The sequence below is a fragment of the Zeus faber genome, assembly GCF_960531495.2.
Source record: "Zeus faber genome assembly, chromosome: 3".
In the NCBI taxonomy this organism is placed as follows: Eukaryota; Metazoa; Chordata; class Actinopteri; order Zeiformes; family Zeidae; genus Zeus; species Zeus faber.
This window is the reverse complement of record NC_137190.1, coordinates 29396542-29417338: the sequence shown is the minus strand read 5'-3', so window position 1 is coordinate 29417338 and position 20797 is coordinate 29396542. Positions and strand designations below refer to the sequence as shown.

At 43.2% G+C, this 20797-nt stretch overlaps 3 protein-coding genes across 4 annotated transcripts; 1 reads left to right on the top strand and 2 right to left on the bottom strand.

Annotated features, from left to right (window-relative positions):
* Nucleotides 1-3013: 3013 nt before the first annotated feature.
* stk16 (serine/threonine kinase 16) lies at nucleotides 3014-10913 on the bottom strand. 2 transcript variants are annotated; one of them, XM_079998273.1, is made up of 8 exons: nucleotides 10854-10913; nucleotides 10185-10297; nucleotides 9888-10107; nucleotides 9633-9766; nucleotides 9383-9470; nucleotides 6999-7127; nucleotides 6199-6320; nucleotides 3014-5056 (listed from the first exon to the last, which is right to left on the bottom strand). In XM_079998273.1, the coding sequence occupies exons 2-8, from the start codon at nucleotides 10268-10270 to the stop codon at nucleotides 4918-4920; spliced, it is 918 nt and encodes a 305-aa protein (XP_079854399.1). In that variant the 5' UTR covers nucleotides 10271-10297; nucleotides 10854-10913; the 3' UTR covers nucleotides 3014-4917. The 2 variants fall into 2 exon arrangements, with proteins under 2 accessions (XP_079854399.1, XP_079854400.1); XM_079998274.1 differs by having other exon boundaries at nucleotides 10185-10294.
* Nucleotides 10914-11474: 561 nt separating this feature from the next.
* On the top strand, nucleotides 11475-14933 carry pcnp (PEST proteolytic signal containing nuclear protein). The gene is made up of 5 exons (XM_079998128.1): nucleotides 11475-11557; nucleotides 12561-12787; nucleotides 13365-13439; nucleotides 13525-13580; nucleotides 13828-14933. The coding sequence occupies exons 1-5, from the start codon at nucleotides 11509-11511 to the stop codon at nucleotides 13937-13939; spliced, it is 519 nt and encodes a 172-aa protein (XP_079854254.1). The 5' UTR covers nucleotides 11475-11508; the 3' UTR covers nucleotides 13940-14933.
* Nucleotides 14934-16019: 1086 nt separating this feature from the next.
* LOC307227889 (interleukin-18 receptor accessory protein-like) lies at nucleotides 16020-20419 on the bottom strand (the record flags this gene model as incomplete). Its single annotated transcript, XM_079997330.1, has 10 exons — nucleotides 16020-16241; nucleotides 16489-16604; nucleotides 16705-16830; nucleotides 16928-16996; nucleotides 17235-17372; nucleotides 18179-18333; nucleotides 18424-18553; nucleotides 19153-19221; nucleotides 19394-19568; nucleotides 20399-20419. 10 exons carry the CDS (start codon nucleotides 20417-20419, stop codon nucleotides 16020-16022), a joined length of 1221 nt encoding a protein of 406 aa, XP_079853456.1.
* Nucleotides 20420-20797: the final 378 nt, after the last annotated feature.

The following is a 20797-nucleotide window of genomic DNA, read 5'->3' as shown; positions in this document are numbered from 1 at the left end:
CTTCCCAACACCTTCTCATCAACATGACACAGCTGTCACGGCCCTATTTCAGGAAAATTAAACGGCCTTACGGTAAACCAGCCCGCCTGGGCGGGGTCCGCGTGCGCGCGCGTGCGTGCGTGTGTGTGTGTTGGAGGCGGGGTGGGGGATATGCTCGTATGCAGATGGGTTCTTCGCCGCTCTCCTCTCTGTTCCCCTCCCCTAAGCACCGTCCCCTCTTTTTGACATGGTAATGGCTCCGAATTGATGATGACACTTCACTCATTCTGTGACAACTCCACCGACAGCTACATAAACACCCCCGCTAACCCACCCACCCACCCACTTATCTATCATCCCCAAGGCCTTTCCCTATTGCCTGTGGGGACAGGGTTTAATCAACTAATTCGCCTGCTGTGGTCACCGCTAATGACCGCGCCGCCACTGGATTATCTTGTCATCCTGTTCACTTAATCTGCACTGACAAACTGCTCATCAAACTATTACAGTCTTGTGTTTCTCTTTCATTCTGAGCTAAGGTTATAGAGCCTCTGGTGAATCAGGTAACAATCCATGCCGGACCTTGAACTGCTCAACCTTTATATAAATAATTAAAGGAATTCTCTGACTGGGATGTTTATGTTTAGTTTCAGTGGTAATCCGTGAGATTATTTTGGAAAAAAATTCCCGTCTTTGATATTTAGCCGATATTTATTCATCTGGCACTCAGAAAAAGGCATTCAATACATTTGCATTGTCCATGTCTTTCATCTACAGTATATGCGGTTTCCATTGTTGGTGGCACGGTCCGCCTTTTCCGGCAAGAATGCAAAGACCCAGCACGTGCAGCAAGTGAAAGTAGCATAGCTACTTGAGGTCAGTAAAGTGTGGATATGGATGAATATTCACATATAAATACTGTAGAACTGCACCCTGGTATGGAAAAAAATATCCCCACCACCTCAGTCGACCGAGAAAAAAAACAAAAACAAATTAATCGTTTAGAAGGAGGAACACCTTTGAGAAATGGCAGACACCGTCTTAGAATGAAAGCGAGGGTAGGAGACGGATGTTGGGAAAAAAATAAATTATAGCATTTTCAAATGGAATTCTGGGACTTGGGGTGACTTGTGGTACAGACGACCTGATGGATTCTCACTTTAAAAAGTTGTTATACAGTGATATTGGGTGTGATGCGTTTAAAGACATTGGCTTCAAATAATTTGGATAAGCGTCGGTAACTTCTATCGCTTTTATCCTGCTTCCACAGAGAATCTGATCCGAATCATAAACATTAAGTCTTTATGAAGACAGTGTTGGGAAAGAAAGAAGCTCAGTTGATGGTTGGAAGGGTAGATGGATGAAACAACGCGTGGCAGCAGCAGTGAGGTTATATGTGCTCGTGTTCTTGTCCTGTTTGCTGTTGATGAGGCCTTTAAAAGAATTCACAACGTCCAACCTGCGCTGACCTTATACCGCCTCATAAAAAAAACATTGATCCTGCCCATCTCTCACTTTAAAAGACTTATAGTTGAGCCCCACTTTCATCTAATCACTTGGCAAAACAGCCCAAGCTTCTAAATAAGGACAGAATAATAAAATAAAATAAAAACTCCAGCGGGCCAACGTGTTGCTCTCACCTTTGCAGATGAAATTACCCGAAAAGCTGTTACAAATCAATATAATCAATGCAATCAGCTAACTGGCACAGGCAATCTCCTGCCAGTAAGTAAAACACCCCCCGGTGGAGGTCTCTCAATCTCTTGCGCCGTAATTGCCCCCGAGGGCGACGTTAGCGCGCCGCGTTCTGTACACTTAATTAAATTAGCGAGGCCGCCCCGCCGCCCCCCGCCCGCCGCAGGACGGGTCGCCGCTCCCGCAGAGGACGGATAGGCCTGGCCCCGCGCCAGTAATTAAGGCAATACCTTTCCTGATTGCGCCAATCCCCCGTAATGAACTCATTATGCATTTTAACCCAAACACTCCTCGGGATTAACGAGCGAAAAAGAAAAAGGCAAAAAAAAAAAAAAAAAAAACAACAAACGCCTCAATCATAAGTTCCGAGTCGTATTTCTTCCGCTCGACGGGACCGGGGCGTCGGCGCTTCCGTCGGCCGCGGCCAGAGCGGCTCCGCCGGGCTCCGCCGGGCTCCGCTTTCCGACTTTCCAGGCACCCCGATCTGGAAACGTCCCCGAGGTGGGCAACCGTCCCTGGTCCAGAAAGTAAATAGTTCACTCGGGGATTTGGAGTGGTCGGTGTTGGATTGGCTCATTAGCATCGACCCAGAGGTCTGACGGAGCCAAAACACCGCTACAACCTTCGCTGCCCGAGCCTGGAACGTTCAACCTCTGATCCGAGGGGGAGGGAAGTGTGACTTGAAACGCGGACAAACACAATTAAGTTAAGAACAACAACAACACAAACAACAACAACAACAGCACCGAGAACAGCGACGCCCGGTTCTGATTCAGCGAGCGTCGTAGCACTGACCCATAATGATCGGCTGATTAAATAATTCGGTCGTTGATTCATCAACAAATCGATAAAAGCTCACGGATGCTTTACGGTGTAAAAGCCCGCGGCACTAACACAGCCTCCCTATTGCACGTGTATCCATTTAAATGAATGATAAAAAATAAAAAATAAAATGGTGCTTGAAGCAGGTAGAATGGGTTGATCTGTTGGTATTGCATGACATCATTTAACAACCGCAGAGGCAGATGATCGTTAATATAAAGGTGTGTATAGAGGGTGTGTACAGGCGTGTGCGTCTAACCCTCCCAATCATTATTTCAAAATCAAAAGGGAGTGTGGGATTTAGGCAGTGCCGGTAACTTTTCTATGGAAAAAAAAAAAATGAAAGAAATAAGGGTTATAATAATGATTTTACCCATACAATTTCCCCATCTCTATTTCTATATAGAAATAATCTGGTATTTACTAATTTCATTAATTGTATATCAAGTTAAAAAAAAAAGAGAAGAAATGTCCGTTATTTTATTTGTTATTTGAAAATAATATTACTCTGAAATCATTGTGGTCAAACTCATTTAATTTTGTGACCAAATCCCCTTTGACAGCATCGAATGAGGAAAATAATCTCAACTGAACCGACGATTAAATTTAAATAATGGTAAGAAAAACAAACATCTGTCTTAAAACACGGACGTCTGGTGAACACGTCATTTCAATGGAGTTTTTGCAGAATCAAACGCATCTCATCTTTCAAGCGCCGCTAGCACAGAATGCAGTGAATGCTGAATGCCACTGAACCGGTACCGTTACAAGAATCAAAGACAAAAATCTTCGAAAATTCCCAAGTTTCCAGTTTGAAAATAGACATTTGGTACAATTGCACGCTGTCCATAACCGTCCAATAGAAACGTTCGTCTAAACTCCTAAGCAAAGCAGAAAAAAAACACCCAAAAACGTTTCAGTTAATACACAGTTAAATATCAAAAAAAAAATCAAACAACAAAATTAAAGTTTGACCCAAATGCCCAACTAATTAGCTAAAATGAACTGAACCGTATCCTTTGTAAATAAAACCCCAGATGAATTTGAAACAACGAGCTGAAACCTGAGCGAGAACGTAATGCTAATTATTAGTTGATGTTCAAACAACTGGCAACCCAGAAAATCAGATAAATGAGCAGGGAAACAACAATACAAATATGGCGTGCTGAGCTCAGAGAGAGATTTGATTTTAAACGATCCGGGAAGGAAAGTAAGGAAGGCAGAAGGCGGGTGATTTCCCTTGCTCCAAGGAAAGGAATTAAGAAAAATCAACAGTTTGACAAACGATCACGATGGTCGTGATTCTGGGGGAATGCGATGGTGGCGCGCCACCGTGTGTTCGGATGCGCCATTGCAGCCTTTCAGAGTGGACGAGGAGGTAGTGACAGTGGTTTTAAAGGATCTCTTCTGGATTACGCGTGGTTAGAAAGGAATCGCTTCTTTTAAGGTCCCGTAGTTTCCATATTTTCCAGATCCATTTTTTTTTTTGGAAAACGGTCACGATTTCTGGCTATTTGATAGGGAACATCAACTGATGCGTAATGTAAAAGTAACCATAAAAAAAAAAATGTTAAATTGTATTTCTTAGCCTCCCAAAAAAGACATTTCTGGGTATTTTTTTAATATTACATTATTGAACGATCTAATCCAAAAATGATGGTAGTCTTTGTGTTAACTGCAATGGAGAACTTTAAAGGGACTACAAGGAGTTTTCCCACTTAATACTTAACAATCAGTGTCGTGATTTTTGGATGCATCTGTATAACTGACATGACATGAGATCAACTATTCCTATACAAAGAATCCAAATCCTTACCACAAAATGTTAAGTATTGTCTTATGGCATATGTATCAGGTTTGGAAAATGCCTCATTGGTATACGTATACTACTCGTAGTGCCTTTAAAGGGAAATTCCACCCCGTTCGTTGTGTGTTCAATTACGTCATGATGAAGCTATTGACAAAATTAGATTTGAGTTGGACGTTGAGGTAACCTTTCTTTCTCGATACGTGTGTCAAGGTTCAAAATGAACCACCTCTAAAAAAAAATTATATAAAAGCCCTTTTTCTTCAATTCTCAAAGGCTTTCATGAAAATGAACCACCTCCCATGTTCATTTAAGCGGAAGCTCCACCATTTTAGCTCTCCCCATGACATCTGAAAGCAGCTTCACCGGGTATATCCTGCAGTGACGTCGACCAGTGAAGGGTTTTGCTACCCATCCGCTGAAAATGTGGAAACACAGGACAAAAGTACAATTTCGACCCAACGGTGGCCCCTACGCCTCTTAACAGGCAACTTCGCTAAGTTAGAACCGTCACGTTCGGCTCCGGTTGGAAACGCGGGTGTGAAAACAAAGACATCCTACATCAAAGTGTGCAAAGTTCTCACTCCAAGGCGGTTCTGTGAGATGGGGCGCGCTCACACCATGTCGGTCTGTGTGTTGGGGCTGCGAGTCCGTAGGTCTTGGACTTGGTCGAGGACCCAGTTGACGTTGGGTCTCTCCTGGGGGTTGGACGCCATGATGGAGCTGAGCAGCATCTGCAGGCCTTCCGAGTAGCTGGGCAGAAAACAAATATTTATGAAAATCACACCACTTGATTCTGAGTGACAGTAAATACATGTAGATTTAAAATATAGAGGCAAAAAAAAAATTGAAAGTCCCCATTCGAATGAAAAAATCACCAAGTCGAAAGATAAAATGCTTAAATTTCCACTCGGGATTCATAAAGTGTGACCTTATCTTATCAGTAGTATTCGGAAAAAGTACAGAGGCGCATTTGACGAACACGGGGAAGCACCAACACTGGAAAATGACCTGATAAACAGGCTAAATGGTGTCAGCGCCGAGGGCTATGGCAAACACATCAGATGGTGCAATGTTGACACATGGTAGTATGTTCGACAAGAGACAATTTGATTATGTCAATTATTATGTTCTAACTGACATTATAAGTCCATGAGGTAAAAGGTACTTCATCAGAAAAAGTCAACATTGACAGAAAGGAAAAAAAAAAAAGTAATTATCAGGGTTAATTCTGCATTAAAAAATGAAATTCAAGGGCTTTCAAGTACCTTAAGCACCCCCCCCCCCCCATTTTCAGGCCCTTCGTGCAAAACAAATAATACATTTTTGATGTGACGTTATTAATTTAACTATAATATAATCAGTCTCATTGTCTATTATTTATATTAGTGTCTATATATATATATCTATTATTAATCTCATAGTCTATCATTATAAATGTCTGGCATAATTGATGTCATTCTGGATTCTGGAAGTGTTTTATTACGTTACAATTTAAATAATAAAGCCAGAGTTTCTATGATCGTGTTTCAGCACAAAAGCGGCTATTTTCAAGGTACTATTGAAATTTCTGAGGATGAAATTCAAGCACTTTTAGCACCAGGACCTGGTAAGAATCCTACAATGTAGTTTCTAGAAGACAAAACCACAACCAGTGGGCGTACTTCTCTCTCTCTCTCGCTCTATTTTTTTTTTAGGAAGGCAAAATAAAACAACATCCTGATGAAAGCAGAGCAAAGTGGGTGGCATTGCACTTTCACAAGTCAGTTTCACAGTTTTTGTCGAGAGACGTGGAAAGGCCCGTGGGTCTGTTTCCTCCCATCCAGCACAATAAGCAGAGAAAGAGGAAACGGAAAGATGCAGAAAGCGATCCCTGAAAAGGGAAACTGGTCGACCTGCAAGGCTGCGGAATGGTCACGGCGTTCTGGACCGCCAAGGCCACGCTGTCCCCTTTCTGGAACACCAGGTCGAACGGACCCTCCAGCATCATCATGCAGTACAGCACGCACCCCAACGACTGCAGTGGGCAGGGAGGGGGGAAACGGTCCCTTAAAATGTCCATTTATTCTTTCATTTTGGGATTAGCGGCTCACTAGGGACAGAACATCAAACTTACACACTGCGACAAAGCACATTTCATATATACAATAAGACAATAAAATAGTGTGTGTCTAATTATTCATTTAATCTGTTTCAATTATTGGTCTCAAATTATTTGTTTAGAATCACTCGAAGAAATTGTCAAATAGCTCAAGAACAGGGTTTATTCTGGTATTGCAAAATGAAATTCAAGGCCTTTGAAGGACTTGAAAGTCATTTCTAATTTTCAAGGACTTAAAGCAAAACAAATATTATACATTTTCAATGTAATCTTTATTAATTTAATTATAATATAATCTGAGTCTCATTGTCTATTCTTTATGTCTCCAACCATACATGATTCAATTTATATTTACATTGCTTTTCTTTTGAATAACAAAACCAGTGGGAATTTCACAGGTTTTTAATGAATGCATTTTTCCAAACACTTCAGCATAAAAGGGGACTATTTTCAAGGTATTCCAGCACTTCAATTTCTGAGGAGGGAATTCAAGCACATCAAGCATCTCAAGGACCTGGTAGGAACCCTGGACATGATATACTAGGAGGATACGAAGGAGAATCTTCGGACGGGACAAATAATAGCAAATCCTACCCAGATATCGGTGCGCTGGTCGATAATGCAGTGGCTCTCCACATTGAAGAGCTCGGGGGCTCTGTAGGATATCGTGCAGCGCTGGGCGGCCCAATCTTGGATGCTCATGGCTTCCCTGGTGCCTCGGACCTGTAGCAAATTTAAATCTCCATTTTTAAACCCGGCACAGGCAGAGGACCGTTTATGGAATCTACTATTCCATAAATACTGTACAACTCTTCTGCACAACCAATTATCCATAATGTGGATTGGTTTAATAGATAGCAGCGTATAGATGTTTACTGTTGATTTTTGGTTTTGGTGTAGAGGCTTATTGTCAATGACTTTGTTTACCATTTAGGGGTTATATTTTGTCTCTCTGCTTCAGTGTTTCACAGGTTATTGTATAGAACCATATGTTTTATTTTTGGACATGACCTTTTTATTTTTCAGGTCTATTTCATTTTTATGGGGGCGATGGTGGCGCAGGAGGTAGAGCATGTCGTCCGGTAATCAGAATGTTGCCGGGTAGATCTCAGTCTCCTCCTGGCAGCACGTTGAAGTGTCCTTGAGCAAGACGCTGAACCCCGACTGTAACTGCTCTAATTGAGCAGGTGTCAACTTGCACGGTTGGCGCCGCCATCGATGTGTGTGTGAATGGGTAAATGTGAGGCATGTACTGTAAAACACTTGGAGCTGTCGCCAGATTACAAAAGCGCTATATAAATTGAAGTCCATTTACCATTTATTTTTCTATAACGATTATATATATATATATATATATATATATACACACACACATACATACATACATACATACATACATACATACATACATACATATACATATATATACACACACACACAAACATATTTAAATATATACATATATATTCAAGAGGTTTATTCGTCACATATATATATATATATATATATATATATATATATACGCGCACGCACGCACATGCACATGCACACACACACACACACACACACACACACACTCTTTGTGTCAAATAATAATAATAATTTCCCCTTTAATGTTTAGTATATATTGGCAGTCTATCTTGTTTTTTATTGGGTTAACTGTATATTTTCCATACTTTGCCATTTGCTTTTTTCATATTTTATTATTATTTAAAGCGGGCCTATTGTGCTTTTCCACATTTTCTGTCACATATATAATGTAACAATGTCGGATGTTTATATTATACAAGGCCAAAGTGTTAAATATAGAGGTAAAAAGACCACCCGCCCACACCACCCACCCGCTCAGTCTGTCTTGGAAGTTGTTTGACCGAGTGTCCATATGTATTATCAAAATATCTAAAAATTGATATCCTCTCAGGTGTAAATTTAATCGTCTGGACAGTCTGTGTTGGCAAAGGCCAAACAGTCTGAATCTGTTTCCTCATCTATGTCAACATAATCAGCCAGCAGTGTTTCCGTCACCTCCCCGTTTCCCTAATTCCCCCGGATCGACTCAGAAAACTGTGCCGACGGAGCAGGAACAGAGCCCCTGTCCACGGGCGCGCACAGAGCGGAGGGAACCCTCACACACCTGGCCGGGCTCCAAGCAACTCCAGCACCGCCTCAAGACAGCCTCCGAACCGGAGGAGGATCTCCGCCGCCGAAGGACCGGGCCCGATGAGCTTAGAGCCGCATTACATCACTGAAATGTTTGTCTTGTATTGATAATCGGACCAAATGGCTTGTGAACAGTTTCAGTACAGACAGTGGGCGTATACAATGTAGCTTCAGCATGCTTCCAGAAGTCAGCCAATCAGAAGATTGGGCTTTTAGGGAGGGGGGCATTAAATAGATGGGAGCTAATATGGCTTGTTTCAGTCAGTCAGGCTGAACTGAGCAGAAGAAAAAGGGCCAGTATAAGATAAATAATGTATTTTTTGAACTGTGAGCTACTCTAACTGGAGTCCCAGAAAAAATATATAGAAAGTGGAAATGAGTATAATATGTCCCCTTTAATAGAAATTGCAATTTCCCTTCAGGGGTGAATAAAGTACCTGCCTATGTATCTATCCATCCATATATCCATCATCTATCTACCCGTTAATCTATCTATCAATCTATCTGGGAGAGGAGTATTTAATAGAAATCCTAGGCAGCTGTGGAGATGTAACCAGATTTTATAGACAAGATCTCAATAAACAGTGTGAAGATTACAATATTTTTAGCAAAATGATTCGGATTACTTGCAACAAAGTGAATGGCAATGAAATTCCAACCCTAACCCTTCAATCTAAATTCTAGAGAGGTTTTGTGGGTGTTCTATGAAGGTTTCACGTTATGGCGTGGGTTGTAGAATCGCAAATACGTGTATGCGACGCGGCCTGAAATGCGACCTCAAACTCGAGGCAGTGGGTTAAAACGCTTGGCACTCTCACCTCTATTCTGGCTCTGTTCATAGAACCCAGGTCCATCAGAAGAGGCCGGTCATCCTCCTCCAGAAGCACGTTGGTGGGTTTCAAGTCTCTGATGGGAAGCGAAAAGCACGACAGACCCATTGAGAAGGATAAAAAGGACATTTTCAAACAGCAATTGCTTGGAAGTGTGTGTGTGTGTGTGTGTGTGTGTGTGTGTGTGTGTGTGTGTGTGTGTGTGTGTGTGTGTGTGTGTGTGTGTGTGTGTGTGTACCTGTGAGCGTAGCCCAGGTCATGCATGGCTTTGAGGCCGGCACAGATGCCATGCAAGATATGTAAGATCCGTCTCTCCGGCATCACGCTGCCCTTGTCTCGAAGCTTCTCCAGAACCGACCAAAGGCTTCCCTTCTGGAAGCACGAGCATCCCAAAGCCATTATAATTACAAAAAATTCCCCAAAATAACGTTCCGATTTCCATTTAAAGCCGATCGATACGTCAATATGAAGATGGAACACTTAGATGACTCACTCGGACGTACGGCAGCAGCAGCCACGCTTCGCTCTTGCCGCCACGGTCCACAAAGGTGTGCGCGGCCAGGCTGAGGATGTTGGGGTGGTTGAAGAGCTGGTGCATTTCCACCTCGGTCTGTGCCTCCTGGCGCCCCTCGCGGTCGTGGCACAGGATCCTCTTCAGGGCGTAGAAGCGGCCGTCCTGCACCCCCTCCACCAGGTCCACGTAGCTGAACCCACTGATGAGACGGGGTGAGGGCATGGGTGAGATTGAGATTTACTCTCACAAGTGGGCAGATGGAACAACACGGCTTACCCTTCATCTAGCTTCTGGATAAAAAAGTATTTCTTGTTGTCGATGGTGATGGCGCCACGGGAGCATAAGCACAGGGATTGGCCCATGTCTCCTGGTGCATTGCTGACAGGCTGCTGAGGGTCAAACAGAATGAGGGGAATTAGCGGGGAGAGAGAGAGAGAGAGCGAAAGACACACACACACACACACCTCAACATCTGCGATAAGAAAAATATTCAAATATTGTAATAATAGTGTAATAACTTATTTATATGATTTAAATAATTTTTTTATAACATCCCATCTATATTTATACCCACAACCAATACTAGAAACGTAGCCCCTGCCATAGCCTTTTAATGCATCATGTGCTTTTAACACATTTTGCAGACTCTGTGTGTTTTCTTTATCAGACTGTTAAGTTGTAATATGCTAATTGTCCGTGCAACAAAGCTCTGGCACCTTACGAAGACGAATGACTTTTATGTGAAAAACAAACAGATGGGACTGTCTCAGTGATAGAGATCTTCCAGTGTTCTCGAAGCTAGCCTTCGACACCAAACGGTCACAGAGTGTCGCGTACTGGCCATCCAGGTACGTTGAACTGAACGCAAACCACCCCAAATCAAACCGTCTCTTGGATTTGGGATATATATAAATATATATATATATATATATATTTTTTTTTTACCTGAATGTTTATCCAGTTTGTTTAAACTGGTATTTTGTCATGTTTCTCCCTCCATCTTCCTCTTCTCCAGCACTAAACAGCTGTTTGAGCGCACAGCGCTCCGCCGGCTTTAGTGGTGATCAACACGTACTGTAGTCGGTTTATGTAAATAAAGGTTCAACTCTTTTTTTTTGAGACTCAACTCTTGACGAAAAAAAAGAAAAAAGGATTCGTTCGTCTGTTCGACGCTTCGTTCGTTTGATTTTGTTGGAATAAATCCGGACGTACTCGAAACGGGTCAGGCTGTCGGACCCTCTCCTCCTCCTCCTCCTCCTCCTCCTCCTCCGCCGCCGCTGAAGTTGTTGTGTCTAGATGTTGGTTCACACATCAATGAACATTAAGAGAGAAAATGTAGGCAAGTCGTTTGCACAATCGGACATGTTTCGTTTTCCGTGGACGAAAGTGGCTGAGCGACAACGGCTTCGGGTGGTAGTGCCGGACCCTGCACTTGTCGCGGTGATGTCAAATGTCGAATTGACGTTCGAAACTCGGCGAACGCTTGGTAGCGCCGCGGGCTGCGTCCACCGAGTCGCAAACGAAACGGCCGATTCAATTTTAAAACATAACTATCATTCGGTACGAACGAATCGTCCGCGACTCGCTAGTTGGGAATATCATGATGGCGGATTACAAGCGTAGAAGCAAGTTTAGCACCGACGATGGAGGTGATATTTGTGCGGTTTCAGACATTTGTACTTTTGAAAATGAACCAGTATCTTCGTTTTATTTGCCGCTTAACTAGCACCTGGCGCCAGGGTAGTTTTTTTTTTTTTTTTTTTTTTTGCAAGTGACCCTCGACAAATGCGACGTTTACAATGCGCGTTAGCTAACACTTGCAGGCAGCTAGCGAGCGTAATCCTCTGGAAACGCTAACGTCAGCCGAATGTAATATCGTTAAACATTTTCCTTTAGTGTCGGCAACGTTGACGCCAGTGAAATTGCTCAGAACGGCCATTGGATTCGAGCAGTTAGCCAGATGAGCCCTTTGCTAACGTATTAGCTAGAATCTCATTACGTTGCGTTAGCGGCATCACAGACTCCCCCACTCCCATGCTGCGTTCCGTTGAATCTTGGAAATCTGTAATTCCGAGTCGGTAGGCCCCAGATCCGAGCTCCGTGTCTCCCATTGCTTCTGTTGGTGAAAACACTGACGCCAGCAGTGCAGTTGTGTTTGTTTAGGGAAGCTTTTCAAATCTACAGGCTACAAAACGCTGGCGAACGTTAAACACTGCAGAGGAGTTCAATCCAAGTTAGACTTGGTCTCTATTTAAAAACCCGCGCGAAGGGAGCCTTGGTCACCGTGGACGGTGTATGATGCCATGTTGACATCTCGGCGAACTCGGGCCCGAGCGATCTGCTCCGATATTCCGACTTGCATGACACCTCCTTTTCCCTTTTCCAAGTCGGAGGTCGGATTTTTCAGAGTTCCCATTTCAATTGAAGGCAGCATCTTTTGCAATGTATCCCTTGCTGTGGGGGAGGCTCTCTTTCAACTGCAATGAAATTGTCTTAAAAATCATTAAAAGATTTTGGTTTAGATTGTTGTGAGTGTTGAAGTAATCTTGAATGCATTTATCCATGCATTCACTTACAGGTAACTGTTGAGTTAGTTGCCTGATTTCCAATGCTGCTGTTGCTCACCTTGGAAAGTTGTCTTGCCTCAAGCAGGGCCAGAGGAGGGGCGAGGCAGTGTGAAAACTAAGCCTGTCTCTTCCAGCACTGCGGGATCAGGAGGCTCTGCATCCAAACGCTCAGCCCCACAGCTCACAACTGAAGCTGGTAATGAGTCCCCCACAGACACGCCGGCACCCAGCAAAGTCTCCAAGATAGGCTTTGGTATGAGCAGTCAGATTGGAAAGAAGTCAAACCCGATCTCTATCAAACTTGGTGCAACAGTAAGTATTTAGATGGCGTGGCCAAACTATAACGGTTGCCCCGGGGCAACCACATTTTGGCCACTGTCAACCATCTCATGCGGCCTGGTTGCTCTGTCAACCACTTTTCATATATTATTCCAAAAAATAAGCAGATATACCTCTGTTTGTCTAGAAACGTCCGCCATGGATAACAAGTTATCCCGGTGCATTGATTTACTCTGTCAAAAATGGTAAACCAAGCGAGAGTATTGAAAAATGGGGTATAAATATGTTGGATCATCATTGCTCAGTAACAAAGTGATAAATGTTTGGCAACCATCAGCTGATTGCCAACTTGGCACCAACTTCTAAAAGTAGGTGTTGGGTTCTGTATTGTAATACTGTGTCTATTGCAAGTTTCTTCTGCTAAACCCTCGCTGTCTGATGGTGAAATCATGGACTCCTTTCAGGCCTAAATACAGTCGTGAACATGTCGAAAGCCATTGAGGATCCATCTTACGTAGACACTATCTGTATACAAGACGCCGGGTCCGGACAGGGTACTACCTGGAGCGGGATGTCAAAACGTTCTAACCTTTCGTCCACGGTCTTCCAGAAACCCAAGGAGCCTGTGCCAACTCCCCCCGCTAAGAAGCAGACCTTGGCCTCCGTTTTTAATGAAGACGATGATGTAAGTAAGCAAGTCAACGAGCGTCTGTAATTGCATGTAGACGAGCGAGATGTGTGCGATCCTGAGCAAGTCTTCTCTCACGCAGAGTGAACCAGAGGAGATGCCCCCCGAGGCAAAGATGAGAATGAAGAACATCGGCAGGTACCCTTTCAACTCTTTGCTTTGCAATAACTTCTATCTAGGGGTGCACCGATACTGATATGGTCTGATTACAGGCTCAAGTTGGGCCTTGCCAATAAAAAGAAAAATCATAGTTAACATGTCACGTATGTTAGAACAGCCGATTGACTTTGTGCTTTTTTTTTTTTTTACCTATAGAGGTCCCTTGGGCCTCTGACATTTTTTCTAAGTTAAGGTGTAAACTGAGATTGAATTTGTTGCCGTTCAGGGAGACTCCCACGTCCGCCGGACCCAACTCCTTCAACAAGGGCAAGCAGGGATTCTCCGACCACCAGAAACTCTGGGAGAGGAAGCTCAAGTCCCAAACGGATCAATCCTAAAGCCACACCACTAGAGAGTCGCTCGGGGTCTCGTTTTTCCACCCTGTCTAACCCGGCGTCAGAGAACTCCATGCAGACTAAAAATATATTCCCATCTGCCGTGTGTCTGCCGTGTGTGTGTGTGTGTGTGTGTGTGTGTGTGTGTGTGTGTGTGTGTGTGTGTGTGTGTGTGTGTGTGTGTGTGTGTGTGTGTGTGTGTGTGTGTGTGTGTGTGTGTGTGTGTGGACAACTCTAGACCACATTCTTCCTGAGACCTGTTAGTGTCTTCAATGTAATTTTCACCATCTAATCTCATGTTTACGATCCGACCACTTCCGGCCGAAAGTAAGTGCTTTGTACTAGAGGTGTCTGGAGACCCCCCCCCCCCCCCCCCCATGGTATCTATGCTCGTAGAAGCTGGCTAGATGTGGTCTTGAGCAAATTATTTTGTTTTGCTTCTCCAGTGTAAAAAAAAAAAAAAAAAAAAAATGTACATAAAATGAATTGAAATTGTCTTGTTTTAATTTTAAATTCAACTTTAGTGTGTGTGTGTGTGTGTTCATGTGGCAAGGTTTGTGTAGATATAAACTAGAATGGAAAAATGCCTATTTGTTTTGTCTTTTAATCAGGTTCCATACGTACCAACTTAACTGAATATTTGTTGCTGTTGATTCTCTAAACAAAAGAACTGTTATTACTGCAATATTCTGGTAAATGACCCTCCTGCCTGACAGTGTCATATCGGGTTATGTATACAAGGATTTCAGGGGTGAATTTGTCTAGTTGGTGTCTGGATTGCAAGTGGATTTCCATCGATTAGAGAGACGTAGATAAGATGTTTTCTGTCCATGCCCCCTTTCGTTCAAAGAAATATCACCCCCTCTCTGCTCTGTATTCTGGAAACTATCCAGAGGTACTTAAAACAAATAACATGGCTTTGTCTATAGTACTTCACCGACCTTTTCTGTGCCTGAAACTCCTTTTAAAATACTATTTGATCCCAAATTAAAAAAAAAGAAAGGAATTCCTCTTGGGTGGCATTTTGTCGATTATTTTAATTTGTTATTTTACTATCAATTGTTTCTGTGTGTCATGTTGAGTTCTTTATTTCAATGTTGCCCCAGTTTACAGAGTAGGCTCCAGCTGCAGATTAGGAGAAGGCCTATCAGCTGCTTCTCCATTCCAGAAGTGTAATTCTCTTTCTATGGTGCGGAAAGCTTCTGTCTAGACTTGACCATCCATATCCTAATCCTTAAAGTCTCTGAAAGTAAATTCCGAGATTTTGTTTCAAAACACGTCAGAAATGTTAGGAAGTTATTGCTTAGAACATGTGAAAAGACTTGACTAGGCAGTACTGAATTGTGGCGTTAGACTGCTAAACTTTTTGTGGTCCTGATTTTTTTTTGGGCGGGCCTAAATCCCCCAAATCCATTTTACCTTTTTACATTTCCGTTCAGTTCCCAGTATGGTGGCCCCCCCCCCCCAGCTTGGCGCTGTCCCGTACAAGGAGCCGGAACAAGAGTTCTGTTGTCTGGGAGCACACAGAGTTGGAGGAGCCACCACGCTCCCCGCAAAAAAACATCCCATTTCCTCACGTTCCATTTTTTTACTTCATAACAAAATCAAAACAGCGATTATTGGTTTACTGATTTTGGTATATGTGTTTGATTAGTGGTATTCGACACTTGAGAGAGGCCACACCTCTCCCGTAATTGGGCGTGGTTTCAGCACATCAGCGGACCTGCCCCCAGCGTCTCAAGAACTGCCCCTTTTTTCACGATTTTGAAATCAAATTTTATATACTTGGAAATTTTTTTTAATCATTCAAATGTTGCTGAGTGGTTAATAACACATTTGTCTGTGGTGTGACAAACTCAGAACACGTTTATTGTATGTGACAAATAATCACTTGAACTTGAACTTGTTGCTTAACAGGGACTTAAAGCATAACCACACCAGTGGCTTGGCACACCAGGATGCAACTGGATGTCATTTGAGCTTTATAGGAATGAAAAGCCCACCAGTACTGTTAGGTGACAAGACTTCCCTGTGATATAGTTAGGTCAAAGTCGCTGCAGTTGTTTTGGGGTTTTGTACTTCTTCAGGAAAGACTACTAGTTTGCGCTGGCATGGCCTTCCGTAGTGACCTCCAGAAAGAAGTGTCAGGGTCTGCCCACTGGCCTGGGCTCCATTCCAAACACGGCAATACCGTCAAGGCCCTACGGACCTGGTCAGATAAAGGTGGGTCCAGCTGGTCCAGGGAGAGTGGTCTACCTTCCATCCAGATCAACAGCAGTTTCAGGTGTAGGTCTTGTAACAAAGCCTTTGGCACAAGGTAAAACAACACATTTCAAGACTGTAATATTGAACAGTGCAATAACTTGAACCACCTTCAAAAGCCAACATCTCCTTATTTCTGCGACCCTGATTCGAGAAGATGCGTTCTCACTAAACTGAGATTACTCATTGACAAAAGAACCCGCCTCTAGCTTACAAAGTCCCTGAGCCTTGTTATTGGTAGGAGTCCAAACAAGAACCTCCCAGAGAAAAAAAAAGATCCCAGAGTGCACCTGGATTCCTGACTCCAGCACAAACACAGCGTTGGCGCTGCAGAGGTACTCGGTGGACAGGAGACACACCAGCCTCCTGCTTCTCTGGATCACACCAACCACATCCTGTGTGTACGCTGGGACACAAAACAAACTGTCAACATCCCTCCCAGTGTGTACTGGAGTATGGAAGCATATATATTGAATGTCAAAAATTTGTTTATTCTGGGGCTTTACCTCCTCCAGGTATCAGGTCCCTCTCCAGCAAGAACAGGCGATAGCCCCACTGGCCCTCTAGCCTCCGGCGTAACAGAACCTCCAGAGGGGTCTGGGTGTTGCGTCTGTCCTCTGTGGTTCCATAGCCTGGCAAGAGATTCAGAACTACAGGTTTCTCTGCTGTTCATGCTTTTTTTTCATATTTTATTTGAGAGAAATCTAATTTCCATTGGGCTGGGTTCACCTTGATCATCAGGATTGGATGGGATCTGGCTCCACACGTATGATAAGAACACATCAAAGTCCTTCTCATCTATTCATTGGTGTTATAATGAGGAAAAAAGCAACAATATTAGCAATTGGAATGAGTAGGAGCCAAGAACTCAAATTGTGCCCTGGATCCTTGCCATCCTTGCTCTCAAGAACAGTTTAGATCAAAATGTGTTGATATGGAACTTTAACACATCTATGTTGTGAGGATCACAGTAGCCATGTAGTCTCACTATGTCTAAATCCATTTTTGCAGTGAAAGTGCATCTGGAAATTCTCACCTATTCCAACTTCTGCGTTTGGCCAATGGGATCTGTAGAGCAAAGAGAGCTCCAGCCATTTGACATGAACCACCACTCCCAGTCCCACCAGCAGGACCACAGACACGATGGGAACGATGGCCACTGTGAACCATTTTACTGAAACACGATCCCGGGGGGACACTCATATCAGCTTTTTATGATCGTTGGAGAAGTATTTGGGAAATATTTTCAAGACACGCAATGGTGACACATTTTCAGACAATAGTTAATTATTTGAGGTGGAATTCAGATTTTGTTGCATTGCAGTTCCAACCCTGAATATACTGTAGGGCATGTCAAGCTGACGTCATATTGCTGGAGTAAGCCGCCATATTTGGGGGATCCCTCGTATTGACTGTGAATGTTGTCGGTCGGCAAATTTTTGAGTGGAAAGATGGCTTGGAAGTCTATTTAGGGAAAAACTGCCACAGAAAATCTCAACCCCTTTTTTCTCCATTACTTTTTCCATTTTCATATATTAAGTATATTTTAGCTTTTTCTCTATGCATATAAATGGAAGCGATCCCCCCCAAAATGGCGACCGGAGTCCATAGCAACCCATAGCAACCGTCAAACTTCACATTCCCTATTCTGGAAAAAGTACAAAAGGCAAACCATGGTAGTGTAGTGTGACAGAAGAATACTTTTTATTTAAACAGTTTTTTTTTATATAATTGCATAATTACAAAAAAAAATCGTTGTATACATTTTTTATATAATTATAATTAGATTAATATTATTTTCTGTGTGGTGTGATGGAAATTCTATTATTACTTATTTTTTTATAAATCTTAATATATCTTATATATATATATACACACATACATTGACTTATCCATATTAAAGGAGCCTGTGCATGCAGTATTATCCAAAAGTTTAGCGTTTCAAAAAGCCGATGTGTGACTAAATAATAAAAGTTTTACCTCCAGTTTTCCTCCTGAGCCTGACGTAGGCCCTGCTGTTTCCCACCATGTTACCTGCCTCGCAGGTATATGTGTAGGTCAAGTCTTCTGGCTTCACCTCTGCTATGACTGCGTGTTGTGTGACCAGGGTCTCCGCGGTGCTCAGTTGTTTTCTTCTAAAAAAAAGGGCAAAGGCGTCAGTCATAAAGCTGATCCAATGGCATACACTTGCTCAGCATTTACTTTTGAATTGCTCCTGTACTCACTTTTGACCCTCCACCTGCATGACAACCAAGTCTTCAGGGCGTCTGCCGTCGCTGCTGTACCACTGGACCGCCGGAGAGAAGTTTCTCTCAAAACCAAACTTTACGCGACACACCAGAGTGTGAGACTTACCTGGAGCCATTGCACAAATGATAGTTAGAGACCATCAAATCATGCCCGCCGAATGTGTGTGTCCTCTGCAAAAAAAGGGGTGGGCCAAAATTCCTCCACAGCGATGTGAAAGACTTATCAAACCATCAAAAGAGTTTGGCCCCCCTTGCGATCGACACAGAGCTGCCACCAGACAGGCGAGCGGCAACTGGGCAAAACCGGAATTTGGGGTGCACAAAAAATATATTTGTCTTCAAACATAAAGATTCACATTGCGCCCAACATATTCATTCATAGATTGTATTCTAAAAAAGGCGCCCTTGCCTATACAGCCTGCGCTCAGGGCTGGCCAGTTATTATGTCGAAGGGGCAATTACTTTTTCATATAGATGATATGGGTGCTTGATAACTTTTTTCATTAAATAAATGACATGAAAATGTAAAGAATGTGTAAAATGTGTTCCCTTTGTCTAAGAATACAACTCGTCTAAAGATTTGAAAGCATACGTGGGACAAATAGGCAATAATAGAGGTAGAAGAAATTTGAATCCACTCCCCTCCCCTTCCTTCATCACAGGCTTGTTCGATCCTTTATTTAAAGACAGATTGGATCCACCTACCCAGGTCCACTTCCTGCGTCTTGTTGCCATCGGGCAGGATAATTAGCGGAGGGCCCTTTGTTTCTTGGGCTGAAAAAAAAGATACGTTTATTTATAATTGATTCTATTCTCTCTTTCACACACACACACACACACACACACACACACACACACACACACACACACACACACACACACACACACACACACACACACACACACACACACACACACACACACAAATCAGCACAAACTCCCGTACGTATGACCGAGACGTTGACAGCCCTCCTGATGTTCCAGGCGACTCCCGGCTCCCCGGAGTCTCTGTCACAGAAGAAGACGTCGGCGTCCGGCTGGTAGACCGTGCAGAGAAGCAGCCGGCCGCTCTCCGGCTCCACACACACGTCTCTGCACAGCTCGCCGACGGGTGTGACGCCCTGTGGGAGAAAGCACACGGGCACACAGTCGGAGCTTTGGGCAACAAATGGAATGAATGACTTTGGAATGAATGACATCTGTCATTCACTAGTTAGTGAGGAAACTGTGAGGTCATGAGGAGTTTCATCACAACCATGACTTTGTTACGACGTATTTAGTTGTAACTGAGCCGTACATCATTGGTAATAACATCGATTTCAGAGGTCAAAATAGCAAGTTAAGAATAATAGCAATTTGTGTTCATTTGTTTTCCATCAATAACCGTCAGTGGAAAGATTTCTGATTTTGTCGACTCCAGGGGAAAGAGAGTCATCATTCAATGCAATGCAAATCAGTCATCAGTAATGTAGTTGGATTCAATATATTTGTCATTTGATGACTAATGCAGTGTCTCATAGATTCTTAAGGCGTTTATTTTACAGTGAAACCCGTTGTGGATTTTTCTATAGTATGTTTCTTCTGCATGTGGATTTAAAGTGGAATGCGAAAGGTTTAGTTGACCCGGGTCAAAATGCATGTTACCATGATGGTTGGTGAAAGTGAAAGTGAAATATTGCCCTTGGTTGTTAACAGCCACTGTAGTCTGATAGTTTACTGTAGAGGGCATGGGGTGACCTCACAATAAATAGTTCAACCCTGGTGCTACATTCACCTGATGCTGATTTCCTAATGAGTAAATAACTACAATTTGGGCATCAGTAATCATCTTTAAGAAAAAAAGTCACATTGACTTTGGAGCTCATTTCAGTTTCCGTTCACTGAGGCATCATTTTGACTTGGGACTCACAAATATTTGTCATGCCACTGCGTTACCAGTTTGGGACAGTACCTTGTACCAGGTGACCTCCATGTTGGTGGTGGCATCCCTGCCGCAGTGGAAGGCAGGACAGGGAATCTCCCCGCCCTCACCCAAACGCAGGGTGACGTCACTCTGCAGCTTGACCTCGGGGCACCCCAGGCTGCTTTTCTCCACCACTTGGAGGTGGAGAAGCAGTTCAACGTCACTGCATGGCAGGGGGGGGAAATGCACTTAGCCTAGTCTTTCTCTCAGAGGTCACCATTAAAAAAGGCACTTTCTCAGTGCTTGTGTACATGCATTTGGGTCTCTGATGGGCCTACTAACACACAAACTGTGAAATAAGACAACACAGTCAGTTTTTTTTTGTGGGTAGCCCATGTTAGAAAACATGTGCTTCAAAAAGCCATTCAGAATATGTGTATGCGTGTG